Below are 17,366 nucleotides of genomic sequence, written 5' to 3'. Positions count from 1 at the left end.
ACCCAGGGCTGGCCCGGCTCCGGGGCACCCCTGGAGCTGCCAGCACCAGCAGCTCTGCCCAGCCCTGCGCCRGGGGATCCACAGGGCCAGTCAGGACAAGGGGGAAGCAGGGCAGAACTGAAGGTTGCTCCCTCTGCAACAAAAGCTCTCAAGGAAATCAGAGCCCTCAAAATACTCCAACCCAAGTGACCAAAAGCACCTGCTCACCCAAGGGCTCCTGCACCGCTGCTCCCATCAGGTGCCAGGCTCCTGGAGAGGTACAGGGTGGACCCCACAGGGGGGCCCCCCGACTCCCTCATCTAGATTTTCTCTCTTAAAAGGACGTGCAGCGCTGTCACGGAGGGGGGAGTCCCGAGCCGGAGGCGGTGCCGCGGCTGCCGGCGGGCGGCAGGCGCCCGGCCCGCACCTCGCCCCGGCGCGGGCCGCAGCTACGAGTCCTCGGGCTCCTCGTCGGCCCTGCGGCCGGCGTAGAGCGCGGCCAACTGGCGGAAGCGCGGCCCCCAGCCCCCCAGGTAGGAGAAGTCCTGCTCGGAGGTGCTGGAGCGCGAGCCCAGCGAGCTGAGGGACGGCGCGGGCGAGCCGGCGCCCTCGAACGCGTACGTCTGGAAGGAGTCGTAGGGCGGCACCGAGGCGTCCCCGTCCGCCTGCTCCACCTTGCGGCAGATGTAGTCCCTGAAGAGGGCGAAGTCCAGCTCCGGGCCCTGCACCCACTGCGGCAGCGCGTGCCGCTCCGAGGCCAGGCTGCCGCGCGGGGCCGCCTCGGCCGGGCCCCCGCCGCCCTCCAGCTCGCCCAGCTCGTAGAGGCTGCGCAGCGCCGACATGTCGTAGGCCTCCGTGTCCTGCTCGCCACCCCCCTCGTCATTGTACTTGATGACGTTGTCCCTCATGTCCTCGTCATCCTCGGACGCCAGGTGGCTTTTGTGGTGCCGCTTCAGCGTGAGGATCAGCAGGACCAGCACTGGGAAGGGAAGAGACCGTAAGCGCGGGCGAGGGGCGCGCACGGCACCGGCGTCAGGTCGGCCAGACCCGTGGAGCGGCGGCTGCGGCGTCACTGGTGGCAGGTGGCCCTGGCTCCCAGCAGAGCTGGAGCTCCTTTCCATGCAGCATGAGCAGAGACACGAAGGGCGGATGGGTGGACGTATGGTGGGAGAGACAAGTGGCTGGACTCTGCGGAGGATGAGGAGGAAAGGGGGTGCATGAATCGCGGCGGCAGGCGGGTGTCGGGARCATGATGGTGAAGCAGATGGCACAGCCTGAGCCACGAGCCGCAGATGTGTCCTGGATCATCATCCATTCATCCCATCACCTCCAGAGCACTGAGGTGCACTTTATTCGTCTGGGCAATTAGGCAGAAATTTGTTTGCACTGCGTTGGAAAATGAAACTGGTGTAAAGTGCACCCTGTGGGAAAGGGTTTTCTGAACAGAGATGCAGCAGGAGCCGGGGAGCGGAGACGTGCCAAGGAGCAGCTAGATCCAGCAGACACGGCGCCAGCTTCCCCAGATGTCCAGGGCCACCSGGAGGCGGCCCAGGCTGTGCCAAGGCCAGCGGGCGCTCAGAGGCCTCAGCAGCCTCGCAGCACGGCAGCCTCCTCCTGGCCCCTGCCTCCCCCGGGCAGCTTACTGTCCCTGGCAGCTTCCCCTGGGCACAGAGAGCTCCCTGCATGGGGATGGCCCGTACAGAGCAGCCAGCTGCACCTCCCCACAGACCTGCACGTTTGCACAACCCGGCAGGTGCTGAGACATCCCCTGCTCCTCATCTGCGCACACAATGATGATGGCCCAGACAAGAGCACTGCTACACTTAGGACGGTGTCCTAGAGACATACATGTCCCACTGCTGTCACCCTTAGCACCACATCCTTGCCTTGGGGACACCCATATCCCACTGCTACTACCTTTCATGCCGTGTCCCTGCCCTAGATACCTCTCATTGCAGGGAGGGACAGTACTGCAAATGCCATCACGCTGCCACAAGCAGCTCTTGGTCTCCTGCCTGGAGCCCTCCAGCAAGCCCTGACAGTCCCTGTCCCCTGTGAGTGAAGCCCACCCAGCGCTGCTCCGGCTGTGTCCTTGCGCCCAGCCCAGGGCCCCAGCTGGGGACAACCATGGCCATGCCCCAGCCGCAGGACTCGCCTGCACCCCGTGGCAGGACTTGGTTTGCTTCCCTGCTCTGCAGGGAGCCAGGGGCCTCTACCAATCCCAGCACAGYCACCTCCATGTGCACACATGCGGAAACACAGGCAAATGAGAAGAGTGCGGGCCACTCACCGATGAGAATGAGGACGCAGACCAGCAGAGCAATGAGCGCGCCAGGGCTCAGCGTGGCAGACATGACATAGGCCGTGCTGTTGCAGGACTGGATGGCCCCGTTGCTGTCGCAGCCGCACACGCGGATGGTCAGTGTTCCTGTGCTGCTGAGGGCTGGGGGGCCGCTGTCCACCACCAGGATGGGCAGCAAGTAGACGTCCTGCTCCTGGCGGTTGAAGCCCACCCTCTGCGTGTGCACTGTGGCCGTGTTGTCTGCAGGGAGCAAGCACAGCACCGCCAGGTCACTCGGGGAAGGAAGGAGGACAGACCCTGCGCGCAGCGCCGTGCACAGGGCACCAGATCCCCCTCCTGGGAGCAGCACCCTTCCTCTGCAAAGGGGACTCTCCAGGCACCCTCGGGCAGGGGCAGCAGGACGACAGCGCTTGCAGGGGGTTGCACATGCTGGACGAGACACCAGGTGCCTGCAGAGCAACCTGCAGGGCCGCAGCTCCCACACACACCCATGGGACCCAGAGGGATGCAGTGGGTGGCAGCACTGCCCGGGCACGGAGGGCACTGCCCACAGCCCCCACTGCCCATCCTGGGTGACATCCATCCCCGGGGCTGAGGCCCTCAGGCAGCACCGGGAGCACTGGCCACAGGAAGGCCACTGGCAGCTGCTGCTGCTGCCTGGATGAGCAAGGAAGAAGAAATGTTTAACATTATGCTGATCATGCCTATGAGATACCAAGACCCTATTTGGGGCTGCTGCCTCAGCTGGCTGCAATAGGCTGGGGACAGGACCAAAGCTAAGGTCACATCTCGGCAAGTGGCTGGGTCAGGTCCTGCCTAGCCCTGAGACCCTCTGCACGAGGACCCATGGAAGCTGCAGGCCCACGGGAGCCACATGGGTCCTRCGGACTCTGCACAGAGCAGCCGAGCTGCACATGGAGCAGCCTGCTCTGCCCCGGCCCTTGCACTGCCGTCACCCACAGACCGCGCGGGCAGGGATGAGACTGCGGGAGCAGCAGTGCTGCTGGCAGCCCTGCCGTCCTTCCAGCGTGGACAGAGTAAATGAGAAAACACAGCCTGGCAAACATACTTGAAGCATCTGCTTACAGAGCACTGCAAGCCCTCAAGCCGGCTGCTGGCTGGCGCTGGCCAGCGTAGCTACCCCGGGCTCTGCATCCCGGGGCGCTCTGCGTGCACCAGCAGAGCGAGTTGTTCAAGGACAAGGCAGGGACCCTGGCCCACGGCCTCCCTCATCCCTCCCTGGCAGCAGCTCCTGGCCAATGCTGTGTTTGGGCCATGGAGCCGAGAGCGGCGTGTCCCAGGAGGCCACAGGGAAATTGCAGCAGATGTTGAGATGAGCAGGGGGAGGCCCAGGCGCTGAGCACAGAGCAGGCTGGCCCTTGTCCACGCTCCAGCCTACGCAAGCCCCTGCTGCGCCCAAGGCCGCGCTCGCTCCGCAGCCCGTGAGCCAAATCCGGCTCTGCCAAGGCCGCCGTGCTGGACAAGCTGGCATTTCACATCCTCCGCAGATCGCCCAGCCTCTCCTGAGCACGCGGCAGTTTCATACCATGTCGTGTCGCATCGTTGCATGCGATGGAGGGGAAGCGACAGCTCTGCTTCCTCAAGGGGCAGTTCACAAGCAAGATCAAAAGCATCAGGAGGCAAGTGTGCAGGGACCAGTCCATAGCGCTGCAGGGGCAGTTTAGGAATGCAATATGCTCTGCTAGGAACTAGAAATAACGCAATAATTAAGTCTCTCAGACTCCCTCTCTCCAAAGAGGCTCTTGGCAGTGTCAGAGACAGAGCTAATAAATCCTTCTCATAACTCAATCTCAAGCAGCCCTGGGAAAGCAGAAGGGAGCAATCTACCTCCAGCCTGGATCCGACGTCCCAGCCCTCTCTGTACTCCCAGGGCTGCTGCAAGCATCTGCCTTTGCTGGCTCGGGCAGCTGCGTTGGCGGTCAGGACACACYGGCTCATCAGCTCGTGAGACTGCTGCCAGAGCTGCCTGTGACTGCAAAGGCCTCAAGAGGAGCTCCCCTACATGGGGCAGTCGGATCTCCCCTTGTCTCTTCCTCATCCCACACTCCACAGCCCCTTTCCCACACTCAGCCCTGGGCAATCTGGTGCTCCGTCCTACCCGCCGCAGTCTGGCTGCCCGTGGGAGCAAGAGGGGGTGCCCAGCCTCAGACACAGCTTGGATGCTCCTGCTCCACACTTGGACGCTTCCACCCATCGTGTGCTTCTAACAAGACCCGAGGAGTGCAGACATCTGCCTTCCTGGCCCTCCGGCTCTGCAGCTTCCTCACGTCGCTCCGCATTATGCACCAGCCCTTCCAGGTTGCAGGGCTCAGCTTCTTCCTGCCATCCCTTCCAATATGATTAGGATTTCTTGGAAAACATGTTTTGGGGCTTTAATTACCTTTGATGCTGCTCTAATTGCTTCTCTGTGGCCAGAAGGGCCCATGAGGGCATTAGGACCACAGAATGGCAGGTGCTTTTGGAAAGGAACCATCTGGATCCAGCGAGATCAGCTCTCCAACCCCGTCTCTTCTTTCAGGCATTTCATTTGGGTGGTATCTTCCTGGCACTGCTCCTTTACGCTCACACACAACTTTTCATTCTTTGTTTGCCAACTTCTCAAACTCTTGTTGGCTCCCTCTGAAAGAGCAGGAGCGGGGAAGAAAGTGGCAGGCAAGAGATGGAGCCATCTCTGAAGCATCTCTTGCAACTGCTCCAGCCCCAGCTCAGCTAACAGGGAGCCTCCCCAGAGCCTCCTTTGCTCTCGTGCCTGAGCGGCGCAGGACGGGAGGCAGCTGCAGCAGCCGTGGCAATGCAGGAGCTGCAGCTCCTGGCGAGGACCATGTGTCTGCACGTGACACATGGGCCAAGGGCCAGCAGTGGCCCCAGCTCAGCAGAGCCCTGGGGCGGCTGCCGTGCACTCGTGTGCACAGCAAACACCAGGCCAGGTCTGGGCTCGACAGACTTGTTGCCTGTGGCCAAGGACACCCCCCCGTCTCATGTATTTGATGAGGACCCTGCAAGCAGCCTCTGTGGTGGCCGTGGCCCTCGTCCCTGGAGCACAAGGAGCAATCCCGCAGGGACCAGATCCCTGTGCGGGTGCTCCCGGCTGCCTCCCAGGAGCCGTGAAGTAGGTGCAAAGGGAGAAGAAGGATTTAAGCGGGAGCTTAGCGAATCCATCTGTGCTGACATCCATCAGTGTCACTCCTTGGCTGCAAAAGCAATATTTATAAATCACGTTTCAAAACTGGCTACAAATTTGTACAAAGAAACAGATGGGCTGGTGGTAGCAGTTTGTCACCACCGATATTTATATGGAGAAGGAGCGAGAAGTGCAAGAGGGGCGAAGGAGGAGCGGGAGGCGAGGGGCGGATGCAGCAAGAAGTGCACAGGCACACATGGGTGATGCAGGACATGTGATGCAGGGTGAAGTTGGGGGGAAAAGAAATAAAATCTGGGGAAATGCCACCAAGTGCCTCTCGCAGGGAGGTGAGGGGTGTCTCTGCTGGCAGTGACAGCCTCCTTTTGGGCTGCTGCAGATGGCATTGCTCGGCATCCGGAGGGTCTGCAAACAACCTGGGAATAACCCTGCAGCAACAGCAGTTGTTTTACCCRAGCAGAATGCAGGAGATGATGCCATCTTCTGCTTAATTTTACTCAGCGTTGCACCACACGCAACGCTGCTGGGGTTGCTGAGCGCACAGGAGGGCCGTGCGTGCGCGTGGGAGCTGCAGCTGGGCCAGGGCAGCAGCTCAGGGACACGGCRGTGCGCGGAGCCCAGCTCCCTGCAGCCCCCGCTCGGGTGCCTGTCCCGGATCCACGTGCACAAGCAGGGGCTGGGCAGCACGGCCAGAGCAGCCCCATTCCGCCTGGCACCACAGCAAAGGGGCCGCCCTGAGCAGGCAGCCCCCCTGTCCTGCTGGGGCTCACTGGGGCCAGGCCCCCCCCAGACGCTGGGTCAGTTCCGGACTTGGGCAGCACCTCCCAGCCCCACACAGAAAGGGAAGAGGTTAATCGCTGGGTGCGGCACACAATCTTGTACGGATTAATCTGCGCTTATGGGATAAGGAGCCAAGGGCTCCAGACCAGCTGCCCCTAGAGGGAGTTGGGTCAGGGACAGCTGCGCTTTTCACGGCCCAAAACAACGCCAGCTTTCTGCAATCGCACCTGAAGCTTTTCTGCCCCATTTGCCTGTCCCTAAGGGCACCGAACCCATTCAAAACAGCAAGGTCCAGTAGCAGCCAAGGGGCCTGACAGGCTCAAAACAGAGCAAAGGGGACTTGTGATAGAGGGGGCTGCAGAAACAGAGACAAAAAGTAGTCTCAAGAAGAAAAAAACAAAAAGGTTTCAAGACGAGCTGTTGGCTTCATCCGGGGCCASCCAAGTGCCAGGCTGCAGCAGCCTCTGTCTCCACATGCTCCTGGCTGCAGCTCCATGGCACCCAGGGCTGGCAGCAGCATCGGCAGGGAGGAGATGCCGTCGGTCAACTGACCTCGTGGGCCACGACTGCAGCCTGAGCCCGCGGGGACCTGTGCCGAGGAAACGCACCCRAGGCCAGACTCACCCTGGACGTCCAACAGAGAGAAGCGGTGGCTGTGGGTGGCCTCGGGTGCCAGGGCGAAGTAGAAACGGTGGCCGCTCTGGGGTTCGTCCCGGTCCACAACACTGATGGTCTGGATGAGCTGCAGGGATAGAGCACATGAGAAACGGTGTCATCGTGTGTCCATGGGCAACCCCGGCTGTGCCAGCACCCAGATCGGCTATAGGGAGCAGCTGATGGCCCCATGCCCAGGGATGGAAGGGGGTCCCACTCGGAGCCGGTGGCGCRCGCTACCTGGCCTGGTTTGGCGTCCTCGCACACAGCAGCCTCGTAGGGGGTGGCCAGCTCGGGAGGGTTGTCGTTCACGTCCAGGATGCGGATGCGCAAGGAAGCTCTGGATACCTGTGAGTGGTTATCTGAGAGAGACAGGAAGGGTGGCGCTGCGGCCGGAGGTGCCGGCTGCTCCCCACTCCCGTGCCGGGGCTCCCATGGCCACGCGAGGGTTCCCAAACTGCGCAGGGCTCCCACGGCCACGGGGACGGAGCGCTGCTCCCTGCAGCCGGGGTCTGTGGCCCCAGGTGCCCTGTGGCCCCAGGTGCCCTGCTCCTTCGCTCCCTTGCCCAGACGGTGCTGCCAAGACGGGCCAGGAGTCGTGATGAGCCTGGCACGACGGGTTATTTTAGAAGCAAGGCAGGGAGGGAGAGGGCTGGAGGCAGCGGGCGGAGGCAGAAAGCTGCAGGGAGCGCAGGAGCGGGGATGCCGGGAGGCAGAGGTGGCAGCACCACGATGCTGAGAGGAGCTGGCAAGAGCCCCAGGGAGACGGATGAGGAGAGACAGCAGGAGCAGGAGACCTGGGGACGCCGCAGCCTGCACCCAGCTCCTCATCCCGGCATCACTCTGAGGAGCCGTGGCCAACCCCACGCTGCTGAGACGGTGCCACCGCTGCAGCCACGGCCAACCCTGCTCCCCATCCCGCACCGATGAGCCGGGGCTGCAGGACCGGGTTGCACCAAGCTCCACCTTATCCATGTGCCAAGACCCTTTCCAAGGGCAGCACGACCCCTTGGGCCATCCACTCTAGCCAAGGAGCCTAGCTCTGCTCCTGGAGCAGCACTGGCCCCAAGCGGCTCCATTCACGGTCACTCTCAGCTCTGAGATGGCTGAAACACRAGGACTCCCAAGGCAACTGCCAACCCTGCATCAACAGTGCCGTTCACCTCCTGTGTGAGCTGCACCCGCACCTCGAGCACAGCCCCTCAAAATCCTCTGCTACCTCCAAGCACATCGCTGGGAAAAAACATCCAAATCTGCCCGAAATATTTTCTGCAACTCGAGGGGCATAAACTGAATTTGCAATGGTTAGGGCAGCAATCAGGATTTTGCTGGAGCACATTGGTGATGAAACGCCCGACTCACAACAGCAATGCAAACTTAACATCAGTAGGTCCAGAAAGCTCTGGCACTGGCTGCATCTTCAGGAAGCACCACTGCATATGCAGGTGCAGATACACTCACATCTGCACCCGTATCTGCTCCTGCACCCATTTCTGCACTCATACACTTCACCCATGACTGGGAAAGAAGCAGCACCTGGCCCATGGACAGGGAAAGGCTGCACTTGACAGGCTGAGCGTGATCAAAGGAAAAGAGGACTAAAAAAAGAAAAAAAAAAGAGAGAAGAGGGCATCTTCTTCTACTGCCGCATCTCTCCTTGGTATTCCAGCTCAGCTGACTGACATGCAAATTAGTTTAATTATTTCTTCTTCTAAAATAAATTATATTTTGCAGTGGCTGCAATATGTTGTGTCAGGCAAAATTACATTCAATATTTTTAAACTAATTGATGTCAGCCTTGAGAAAACCTGATTGACAGGAGCGAGGAAACTAGGCTGCTACCTAAACGGTTTCCTAAATTAAAATTAAACATGCCGTTTTTCTGCATTTCCTCCAGGAGTTGGAACACTCTTAATCGGCAAAGACTGAGGAAAGAGACATGGAAAAGGCAGGGACCAAGGAGAGCTGCTGGCTGGGAGCAGAGCGATGGGCACAGGAGTGCCAACCTGGAGTCTGCAGGGAGAGAGGTTGGCTGCACCACATCCGCACCGTGGCCCCATGCAGCCRGGGGAGTTGCTGTGCGTGTCGGCAGCAGCATTGGGAAAGGTGCACGGGAGCATCTTTGCATCAGGATCAGGCTGGTGCACCRCTGAACCAGGGCTATGGCCTGAGCAGAGCACCAGGAGACCCGGGGCGRGCCCTGTCCCCACAAACCGAGAAAAGGAAACACAGCAGAGGGTCCCAGGCCGCACAGTACCGGCTCTGGCTGTGAAAGGCGGCAGGTTGTGCACGCATGGGCACAGCCGCCCGGCAGCAAAGCACGGGGGACAGCGCGGGCAGGGCCGGCGCCGCYGCACGGCGGGCACGAACGCGGCTCCGAGCCCAGGCAGGAGCAGCCGCCGAGCTAAGAATCGGATAAACGGCTCTCACCTCTCCTGAGTCCTGCCCCAACTCGGCAGCAGGAGAGTCATTAAATCGCATCCAAACACAATGCTCTGATTAAAGCCAGGCTCCAGCAGGAAGATTTATCATCTCAATTACCAGCAGTGGACACAGCAGTCAAGGCCTCATCATTTTACATGAGCAAGGAGGAAAACAGGAAGAGAATCACTAATATTAGCCCAAGGAAGGTAAACAGCTTGGGGGAGAGATGAAGATTTATCTCTGGAAGCGCTTRGCCAGCACCCAGCCTGGATTTGCCGAGCAGCCCCCAGGATTCCCGCTGGCTGCAAGGGAGCAGGGACGGGGACACTGCTGCTCCCAGGGGAAGGGGAGACGCAGCCCAGCCCTGCTCCGAGGACCGGCCCCAGGTTCCTCCCATTGCTCCAGGCGCCCATGTGCCCTCCACGTAGGCAGAGTCCTCTCCGTCCATCGCTGCATGGCGCTGGTGCAGAGCGACACATGTCAGGCGCCCCGCACCACAACACCTCCATCACTTTGAAGGCCTTACCTTTACAAGTGCCCTTTCCACTAGAGTATTCAGACATAAATTGCACTTTAAATTCAATATCAGTCATTAATATTTCATGATTACAAAACGTTAAGGATAATGTCACTGGGAGGGATGTCTGGGCAGTTAAAATGGATGAGTCAGAGCTGGCTGACGGGAGAAGTCAGAATACTAAAGCATCTCCGGGCTGCCGAGGCGATGCGAGCTGACAGGCCTCCCCGCTGCAGGGGAGCCACAGCATTTACTGACTCGCTCTGAAATCCAAGCTGCTGCGTAGGAATATTTTCCTTCTGATTCTTGTCACCTCGTGTTTGCTCTGGATGCTGAGCTGTTCCATGGCGCCGTGGCTGCCCTCCCTGCGCGGCCGGCGCGGGAGCCCTCTGGCACACGCTCCAGGGCTCCGCGCACGCTCCCAGCATGACCTGCCCACACCAACACACCCAAGCACCTCCGGAGACCTGCAGAGAGCGGGCGCAGCCGAGGCCAGGGAGCCGGAGACATCCGAGCYGCAGGCTTGCCCAGCCACGAGCCCTCCCGCTCCTGCTGCCAGGAAGATGCGGAAGGAGCCGAACGCTGCACCCTGAGCCAAGCGGTTCACAGGCATCCTGAATATGGATGGTGCCTTATTAGAGATCAAGTGAAGCAAAGGGAAGCGGGAGCCCCAGGAGCCGCCCCAAGCAGAGCCTGGCAGACCGCGGCCCGCAGCATCCTGGACGGTGCCCACCAGTAATTGGAGACACTCTGCAGCGCAGGCAGCACCAGGCCCCGCAGGGCGGTGGCTGGATTCCACTTAGAAGCAGCAGAATCCGTGGAAGGCGACAGGTCTCTCCGCCTCCCAAAGTGCCAGCTGACAACAAGCACCTCTCCCTCTCAAGCCTCGGAAGAGGGAAGCGCGTGTAGGGGAGCGGAGCACCCATGGGCCAGGAGCCCCTGCCCACTCCTTGCCGGGCCAGGGCTGCCCACACTCCGGAGCAGCACCGTGCCTGGCACAGCCTCCTGCACAGAAACCTGTCAAAAACCAAGTCTCCCCCAGCTCTTCCTTCCCTGGTGCTCCCCAGGAGTTTATTCAAAAGCTCCCATGGGTGACAAGCCCCAGCTCGCTTGTTTTTATTGAAGTTGGAAAGCAGAGCGGAGCTGCAGCGGGAAAGCAGCTCTGYTGAGGCAGCACCTGCGCATCGGCGCAGGGCAGAAGAGCCACCGCTGCCCGAGCCGCTCCCCAACCCAGCGCGTCCAGCAGCGGCCACAGGAGCAGACAGAGGGTCTTGCAGCCACGGGGGACAGAAACAGCCCCCAGGACCATAGCRGGAGGCTATGGGACACGCGGAGCCCCAGAGCAGCTTGTGGGGAGGACACAGCAAGTGTGCAGCACAGGGATGGCTGGCAAAGCTGGTACACAGATAACGCCAGTATTTGATTAGTGTTCAGAGATACTACCCAACTACATGCCCTTATTAACACGCAGTCTGGGAGCAGTGTTTTCAGGCTGTCTAGGGAGATGCTGGACTCAACATCTCTGCRCTTTCTTCCGCTCGGTGCTAAGGAACACTCGCACCCTGGTCACCCCCACAGTGAGAGCACTACGTCCCCACTGTGTCCCGCTTGGACCAGCTGTCCCCGCATGCTCCCCCTCACCTGCCTCCATGGCCAGGAYGGTGATGTTGTGCCAGCCGGCTGTCTCGCGGTCCAGGACCTTCCCCGTCATGATAGCCCCTGTGTTGGCATCGATGTCGAAGATCCTCTCCACGTCAGTGCTGCGGTCRATGGCGTACCTGGCACCAGGCAAGAGGGAGCTGTGGGCGAGTGAAGGTGCCAGCCCAGCCCAGCACTCCGCTCCTCCACCAGCCCGGTGCACCAAGGGCCAGTTCGTCCACCCAAGCCCTCTCCTAATGGCAGCTTTGGTGGGTTCTGGTGCACAAGGGGGACACCAGGCCCAGCAGGATGGGATCCCCGCGCTCCAGGCTCACTGAAGCACCACGCGCAGCTCGCAGCCCCCCCAGCTGCCCCACGTCTCCTCCAGCCGCTCTGCAGAGCGCAGCTCCCGCGCCAGCTGCGGGGGTGACAGCACGGCCCTGGGGACCAGGGCTGGCCTGACTCTACATTGCCCGCACGGTCCCAACAGCGCCTGGCATCAAGTCCAGCACAACTGGACCATACATCTTGGAGGCCAGGGCCCAAGAGGGCCCCAAGCGCGGCTGTGGCACAAGCACGTGTGCCTGCACCACCACTGCAAACAGCACCAGAAGCCCAGTGTGACGAGAAACCACAAACAATACAGCGCAACACTATTGTGTGCCGTGTCTCCTGCCTGTGCTGCATCCAGAGCACTCGTGGAATTAAATAACCCAAGACAGTGAGGAGTACAAGGGATGAATTACCAAGAGGAGGGCTGTGCACGAAGGACAGCTTTCCATCAGAGACATGAGCGCAAGGCAGATAAACACGGGCCAAACAGCAGAGTCAACAAGGCAGGAAAGCACTGCAGGACAGAGCAGATAAGGGTGCCAAGCAGGACGAGCTCCGGGCCAGGGGATGCCTGGGCTGACGGGAGCCCCTGATCCAGCCCAGCACAGCCCTGCTCCGCAGCCCCGGGGCCGCCCACAAACACAGCTGCTCCCTCCAAGCGGGAAACAGCTGCCTCCACCACCCTTAGGTAAAGGGAAAAGGCTCAGAAATTGCTATCAAAAAAAAACCACCCTCCCAGTGCACAAAAGAGCATCCCCATCCCTGCGGGCAGCTGCCTCACTCCCCATGACGAGACAGGACGAGCCCTGCAGCTGGGTGCGAGTCAGATGCCCTGGGCCACATGCCAAGCACTTGTGATCCCTGTTGCCCTCTGCCCAAGCCCCCCCTCCGCAATGCAGCCTCTGCAGCAGCTCCAGCAGAGGCCACAGCTCACATGCTCTGACCTGCAGAGAGGAGCCCAGACCAGGGCTTGTGCAAATCATCCCAATATCTGCAGCAAGAACAGAAGACAAAACCTGCATCCTTCCAAATGCATAACTGATGTGTATGCAACTGCTTCCAGTGCCCTCCCACATCCCTTGACCTTTGGCACATCCCCTTCTTCCTTCCCATTTCTGTATTGTTAAGAGTTCAAGATGGTACTTCACTCTCCATCTGCGCCTCTGCTTCTTGGGTAATAACACGCCTGCTTTCTCACGCTCGTGTCTTCCCTGTATACAGAKAGATGCATCCAATAAAAATAGCTACACAGGAAAAGCCAGTTACTGATGGGAGATATCAGAGTCTATCCCATTCCTGCTGATCAGGAGTGACAACAGGTCCCCATGCTCTGGATGCAGCCTGTGCTTCACCATGGACATTTCCGAATCCTGGAGCTGCAGCACTGTGCACACGAGTGTGCACACAGGAAGGACCACTCGGGTTTGCAAGGGGAGGCTCCGTACCCCAGCCAGGGCTGGATGCAGCACAGCACCAAGTGGCTTTGGGGAGATCCTTATGCCAGACACCATGAAGCCATTGCAGGTGTTGTGACCATCAAGGCATGCTCAGTTTTCACAGTGGATGGGAAAGACTCCACTCAGAAAAGAGTTTTCAGCCACAGCCGATTCTAGGAGTAGGTGAAATTGGTATCAGGGACTTGCCTCAGGTAAGATGCACGGGCTTTAGGCTTATCGAGTAGGAAGCAAKCACAACGGAGCAGAAGTATCTAGATACATACAGAAATGCCAGAGGAATATGCAGCCTGGCTAAAGAGTGAACACAACCAGGGTAGTATCTGCCCAATGGCTTTAGAGGACACGGCACAGCCTTCAGGGAAGGATTGTCCACTCGAGCTGCTGGGAAGGCTCTGAAGCACTGCACTGGCTTTGACCTGGGGCAGGGACACCCGTCTGTGCCTCCCAGAAAGTGGCTGTAACCTGCTCCACACCACTGTGCACAACAATAAACCRAGTCCTGTTTTGCTAAGGTAGCTTTGTACAGGGTGACCTTTATCAAGCACAGCTTGTGCTGGCCACCAGCAGCAGCCGGGCCTCCAGCAGCTCCCGAGCGCTCCTCGACTGGCCAAGGCCGCAGCTATCCACCAAGATCCTTGGGCACTCGGGACAGGGCAATCACAGGCTGCTCCTAAAGCYACTAGCGCTCCCTACCTGGAGCTGCAGTCCTGCATCTCATTGGGATGCGGACTTTGTAATCCGCTTTCCTCTCTTCCTGCTGGCACTGCCCGTTGGATTGGATGTTACAAGCGGCTGTTTAATTTAGACAGCTTTCTTGGTTCTCATCTTTCTCGTGAATCTACTTCTCAAGCAGTTTGTTTCACTTCCCCTGAATGCAGCAAGGAGCACATTTTCTGCCATGTGTTTTGTTAATAGGAAGCCTTTCAAACACTGTGTGAAAAGCTTTTTGTTATGTTTGTTTTTCCCTCTTTTCCCCTTTTGTGCTGAAGCAGGTTGTAGTTCTTGCTGTGCTGTTGGAGTCTATGAAATGCCCGTGTCCAACACATGTCTCAGGATTTGGTGAATGCCAAACAAGAATATCTCTGAGAACCTTAAATCCCAAGCAACATCTTCCCAGTGCTGATAAAGCCAGGAACGTGCAATCGGAGTCCCTGCTCTCACTGCAGGAAAAAAACAAAAGGCTCCCGTACAAGAAGCTGCACGTACACAGCCGCTGCCAGCATGCTGCTTAGTACAATGGCTCGGCTGAGAAAAACCACACTATGCCCTGCAAATATCAGCTAAAGCCAAAAAGCCAACTGGAAGCCACATTCTTTCTGGAGAGAGAGAGGGGGGAAAAAAAAGAAAAAAAAAAGTAGTTCCAAACATTTGTTAGGCAGCAAATAAGGAGGGAATAAAATGGAAAGACCTACTCCTGTGGAAAGGCATTCTCTGCCCGTGCCCCAGGGTGTTGTGTCCTGAGAATCAGCAGCCCCAGGGCCACGCTGGACTCCTGGCTGGCTCCCAAAGGAGGGACGATGCCCCCTCCCCAGGGCCAAGCTCAGGGCTGCTCCGGCAGCACTGGGCACCAGGCTGCAATGCACTTCCAGGCTGGACGGACAGCAGGAGCACACGGACCTCTCCGGAGGAGGACTGAAGAGCCAAGGGCACCTCCTTCCCCACTCAGCTAAAAATACCTCCTCTGTGGAGCGTCAGGAGGACTGGAAGCGCCGACAGCCGAACTGCTCCTCTCTGCAGATCCGTGCGTTCTCCCCATGCCCCTYGTGGCACCGGGTCGGGGCTCTTCCCACTGCGGCGCCAACGCAGGCGCCCAGGAGACGGCAGCCCCGGGGACAYGGGGACATGTCTCTGCTGCCACTGCCAGCACCCAGGAGCAGGGAGTCACAGGGATCTGCTGAACCGCAGCGACTTGAAAGGGTTCAAACAACTTCAAGAGTGGAGGATCAAAGCTTTGCATGCTGTAAGGACGAGCCGCTCTCTAACATGTCACAGGTGAGGAACGAGGGCTGGCTCCTCAGCACTGCGCTTCTGAGGAACACACTTAAAATGCTGCGACTTGCTGCTGTCTCCTGCTGCCGGGCAATGTCGCATCCTAGCAGGGTGCTGCAGATGCTTGCGTTAATATTTGCCCAGCACTTTGAAACTGCAAAGAGCTGTCTCAGTGGTATTTTATTAATCTGCCTGCGAGCCAGGCCACCAGGAAGCAGTAGGGGTCCAGCAGCACCTCTCATGCACTGGTGCTGCAGCAGTGCCATCCCTGGCTGTRGCTCATCCTCCCTGGGAGCCTGCAGCTCTGCCTGGGACAGGTTAAAACGCAGGACAGCTCATGACCCCAGCGAGCGCCAGAAAGCATCGGAAGGGACAGAGGTGCCACTACTCACAACAGACACTGTGAGAGGCGAGTGGAGGGACAGACAGACGGAGACCACAGGGGTGAGGGGCCTCAGGAGGAGCTGCCTGCCTGGGGATTGCCGCAGGGAAGACACGTGCCTGAATGCCTTGAGTCCAGCAAGGGAAAACACATTGCAATTCCCAAGCTGCAGCACGCACCTGGGAGCCTTGCTAACTGCATCCTCGTGCCTGAGCACACAAGATATCACCTTGTCTGGAACTCAGCCTACTGCAGGGCAGAGATACTCGCATGGTAAAATTTGGGCTCTAACCCTCCTGATCCTGCTGTGCACTTGAAACTGCCTTTCTCTGCTTCAAGTCCCTGTTTCAAATATCACCTTCTGCACAGCAGCAGAAAGCCTCCCTCCTCTGCTTCCCTTTGTTCCATCTGCMAACAATGCAACAAGCTCCGCAGGGAAGCAACAAGAAAAACAAGAGAGAACGAGAATAAGAATAGTGCTGTCCCCAAGGCCCCTTTCCTACAATTATAGATCAGAAAATAAAATCTATATTCTTCAGCATTGCTAGAAATGTTCAAGTGAGAAGGCATGTGCACACACACACACTGGCACACAGATGTGAGGACTGCGCACGTCCAAGGTGCCCCCCTGGCCAGCTGAGCCCGCGCGCTCGCCATGCCGCRCGACAGGACACGTGCAGTGCACCAAGTGCTGCGACGGCAGCCCGCATTGCCCTTATCCACCCACGTCCTCCTCTGCCCCATGCCCCCGCTCCCTCTCTAGCCCAGCCCATCGCTGTGAGGACAGTCTCGACGCACAGCTCGAAGGCAGGGCCCGTGCAGCTCATGAGAAGCCAGCAGCCACACACAAGGTGGCTGCAGCCGTATTGTCACCTGGCACAAGAACACACAGCGTTTGAAGGAAATTTTCCACACGTTGAGGCTGTTTTCTGAATACCAGCTTTTCATTCCAACTGCTCATGACTCAGTCCAGTTGGCAGAGCCAGAAGGCTGCTTTGTGCCTCAGGTAATAACAGTTTAACAAGGTAACAATCTCCTTAGCCACAAATTAAATGGAAATGGGAAATGTCCTGTGCAGATAAGCTGCTGCCTGGATTATGTCCCCTGCTCAAATATAAATTCTTCTGGCCTTTGATCCCAGTGCACACGCACGCACACGCTGCACCCCGAACTCCCGCGTGTCGCTCCTCAAGCTGCCCCATCACTCCTGCTCGGGCCACGCGCAGCTCGCTGTCAGCAGCGAGGACGCGCGGGTGCCGCATGGCGCCCTCTCCATCGCTCCCTTGCCATCCGCAAGTCATCACCGCCGGTGACGCATCTGTCACCGTGAGGCAGCCGCTCTCACTCGCCTGCTGCCTGCGCACTGGCTCCTGCTCCCCCGGGACCTGTCTCCCAGCACCAGCCACCCTCACGCGCCCTGTGACTCACCCACCCCAGCCCTGCGCCGGCACCGCTGCTTACCGCACGGGGTGGTTGGCCACGTCCGGGTCGAGCGCGGTGACCACCCCCACGATGGAGCCGACATGCGCATCCTCTTGCACCTCCATGAAGTCGGAGGGGGGCCGGAACTCGGGGGGCTCATCAACATCCAGCACCGACACCCGCACGATGGCCTGGTCACGGAAGGTGCCTAGGTCCACGAACCGCGGGTCCACAAACTTGTTGAGGGCCTCCACCACGACCGTGTGCACCTTCTTGGACTCGTAGTCCAGAGGCTAGACCAAGGGAGATGATCATGCAGGCTCAGCCCT

At 59.3% G+C, this 17,366-nt stretch overlaps 1 protein-coding gene across 3 annotated transcripts in view; it reads right to left on the bottom strand.

Annotated features, from left to right (window-relative positions):
* Window positions 1–423: 423 nt before the first annotated feature.
* Window positions 424–17,366, bottom strand: part of CDH22 (cadherin 22) — a 42,002-nt gene continuing 25,059 nt past the window's right edge. For 2 of the 3 annotated variants that reach the window (XM_026042093.1, XM_026042094.1), the window contains exons 7-12: window positions 17,077–17,330; window positions 11,458–11,594; window positions 7,116–7,237; window positions 6,846–6,963; window positions 2,270–2,521; window positions 424–958 (exon numbers count right to left, since the gene is read on the bottom strand). In XM_026042093.1, the coding sequence (XP_025897878.1) occupies window positions 429–958; window positions 2,270–2,521; window positions 6,846–6,963; window positions 7,116–7,237; window positions 11,458–11,594; window positions 17,077–17,330 (1,413 nt within the window). In that variant the 3' untranslated portion in view covers window positions 424–428. Of the gene's footprint in view, window positions 959–1,168; window positions 1,366–2,269; window positions 2,522–6,845; window positions 6,964–7,115; window positions 7,238–11,457; window positions 11,595–17,076; window positions 17,331–17,366 lie in introns of those variants that run through there. The other variant, XM_026042095.1, reaches the window with a different exon arrangement.

The sequence above is a fragment of the Nothoprocta perdicaria genome, unplaced genomic scaffold (assembly GCF_003342845.1).
Source record: "Nothoprocta perdicaria isolate Ctin4 unplaced genomic scaffold, notPer1 scaffold_3, whole genome shotgun sequence".
NCBI lineage: Eukaryota > Metazoa > Chordata > Aves > Tinamiformes > Tinamidae > Nothoprocta > Nothoprocta perdicaria.
This window is presented reverse-complemented; position numbering and strand designations above follow the sequence as displayed.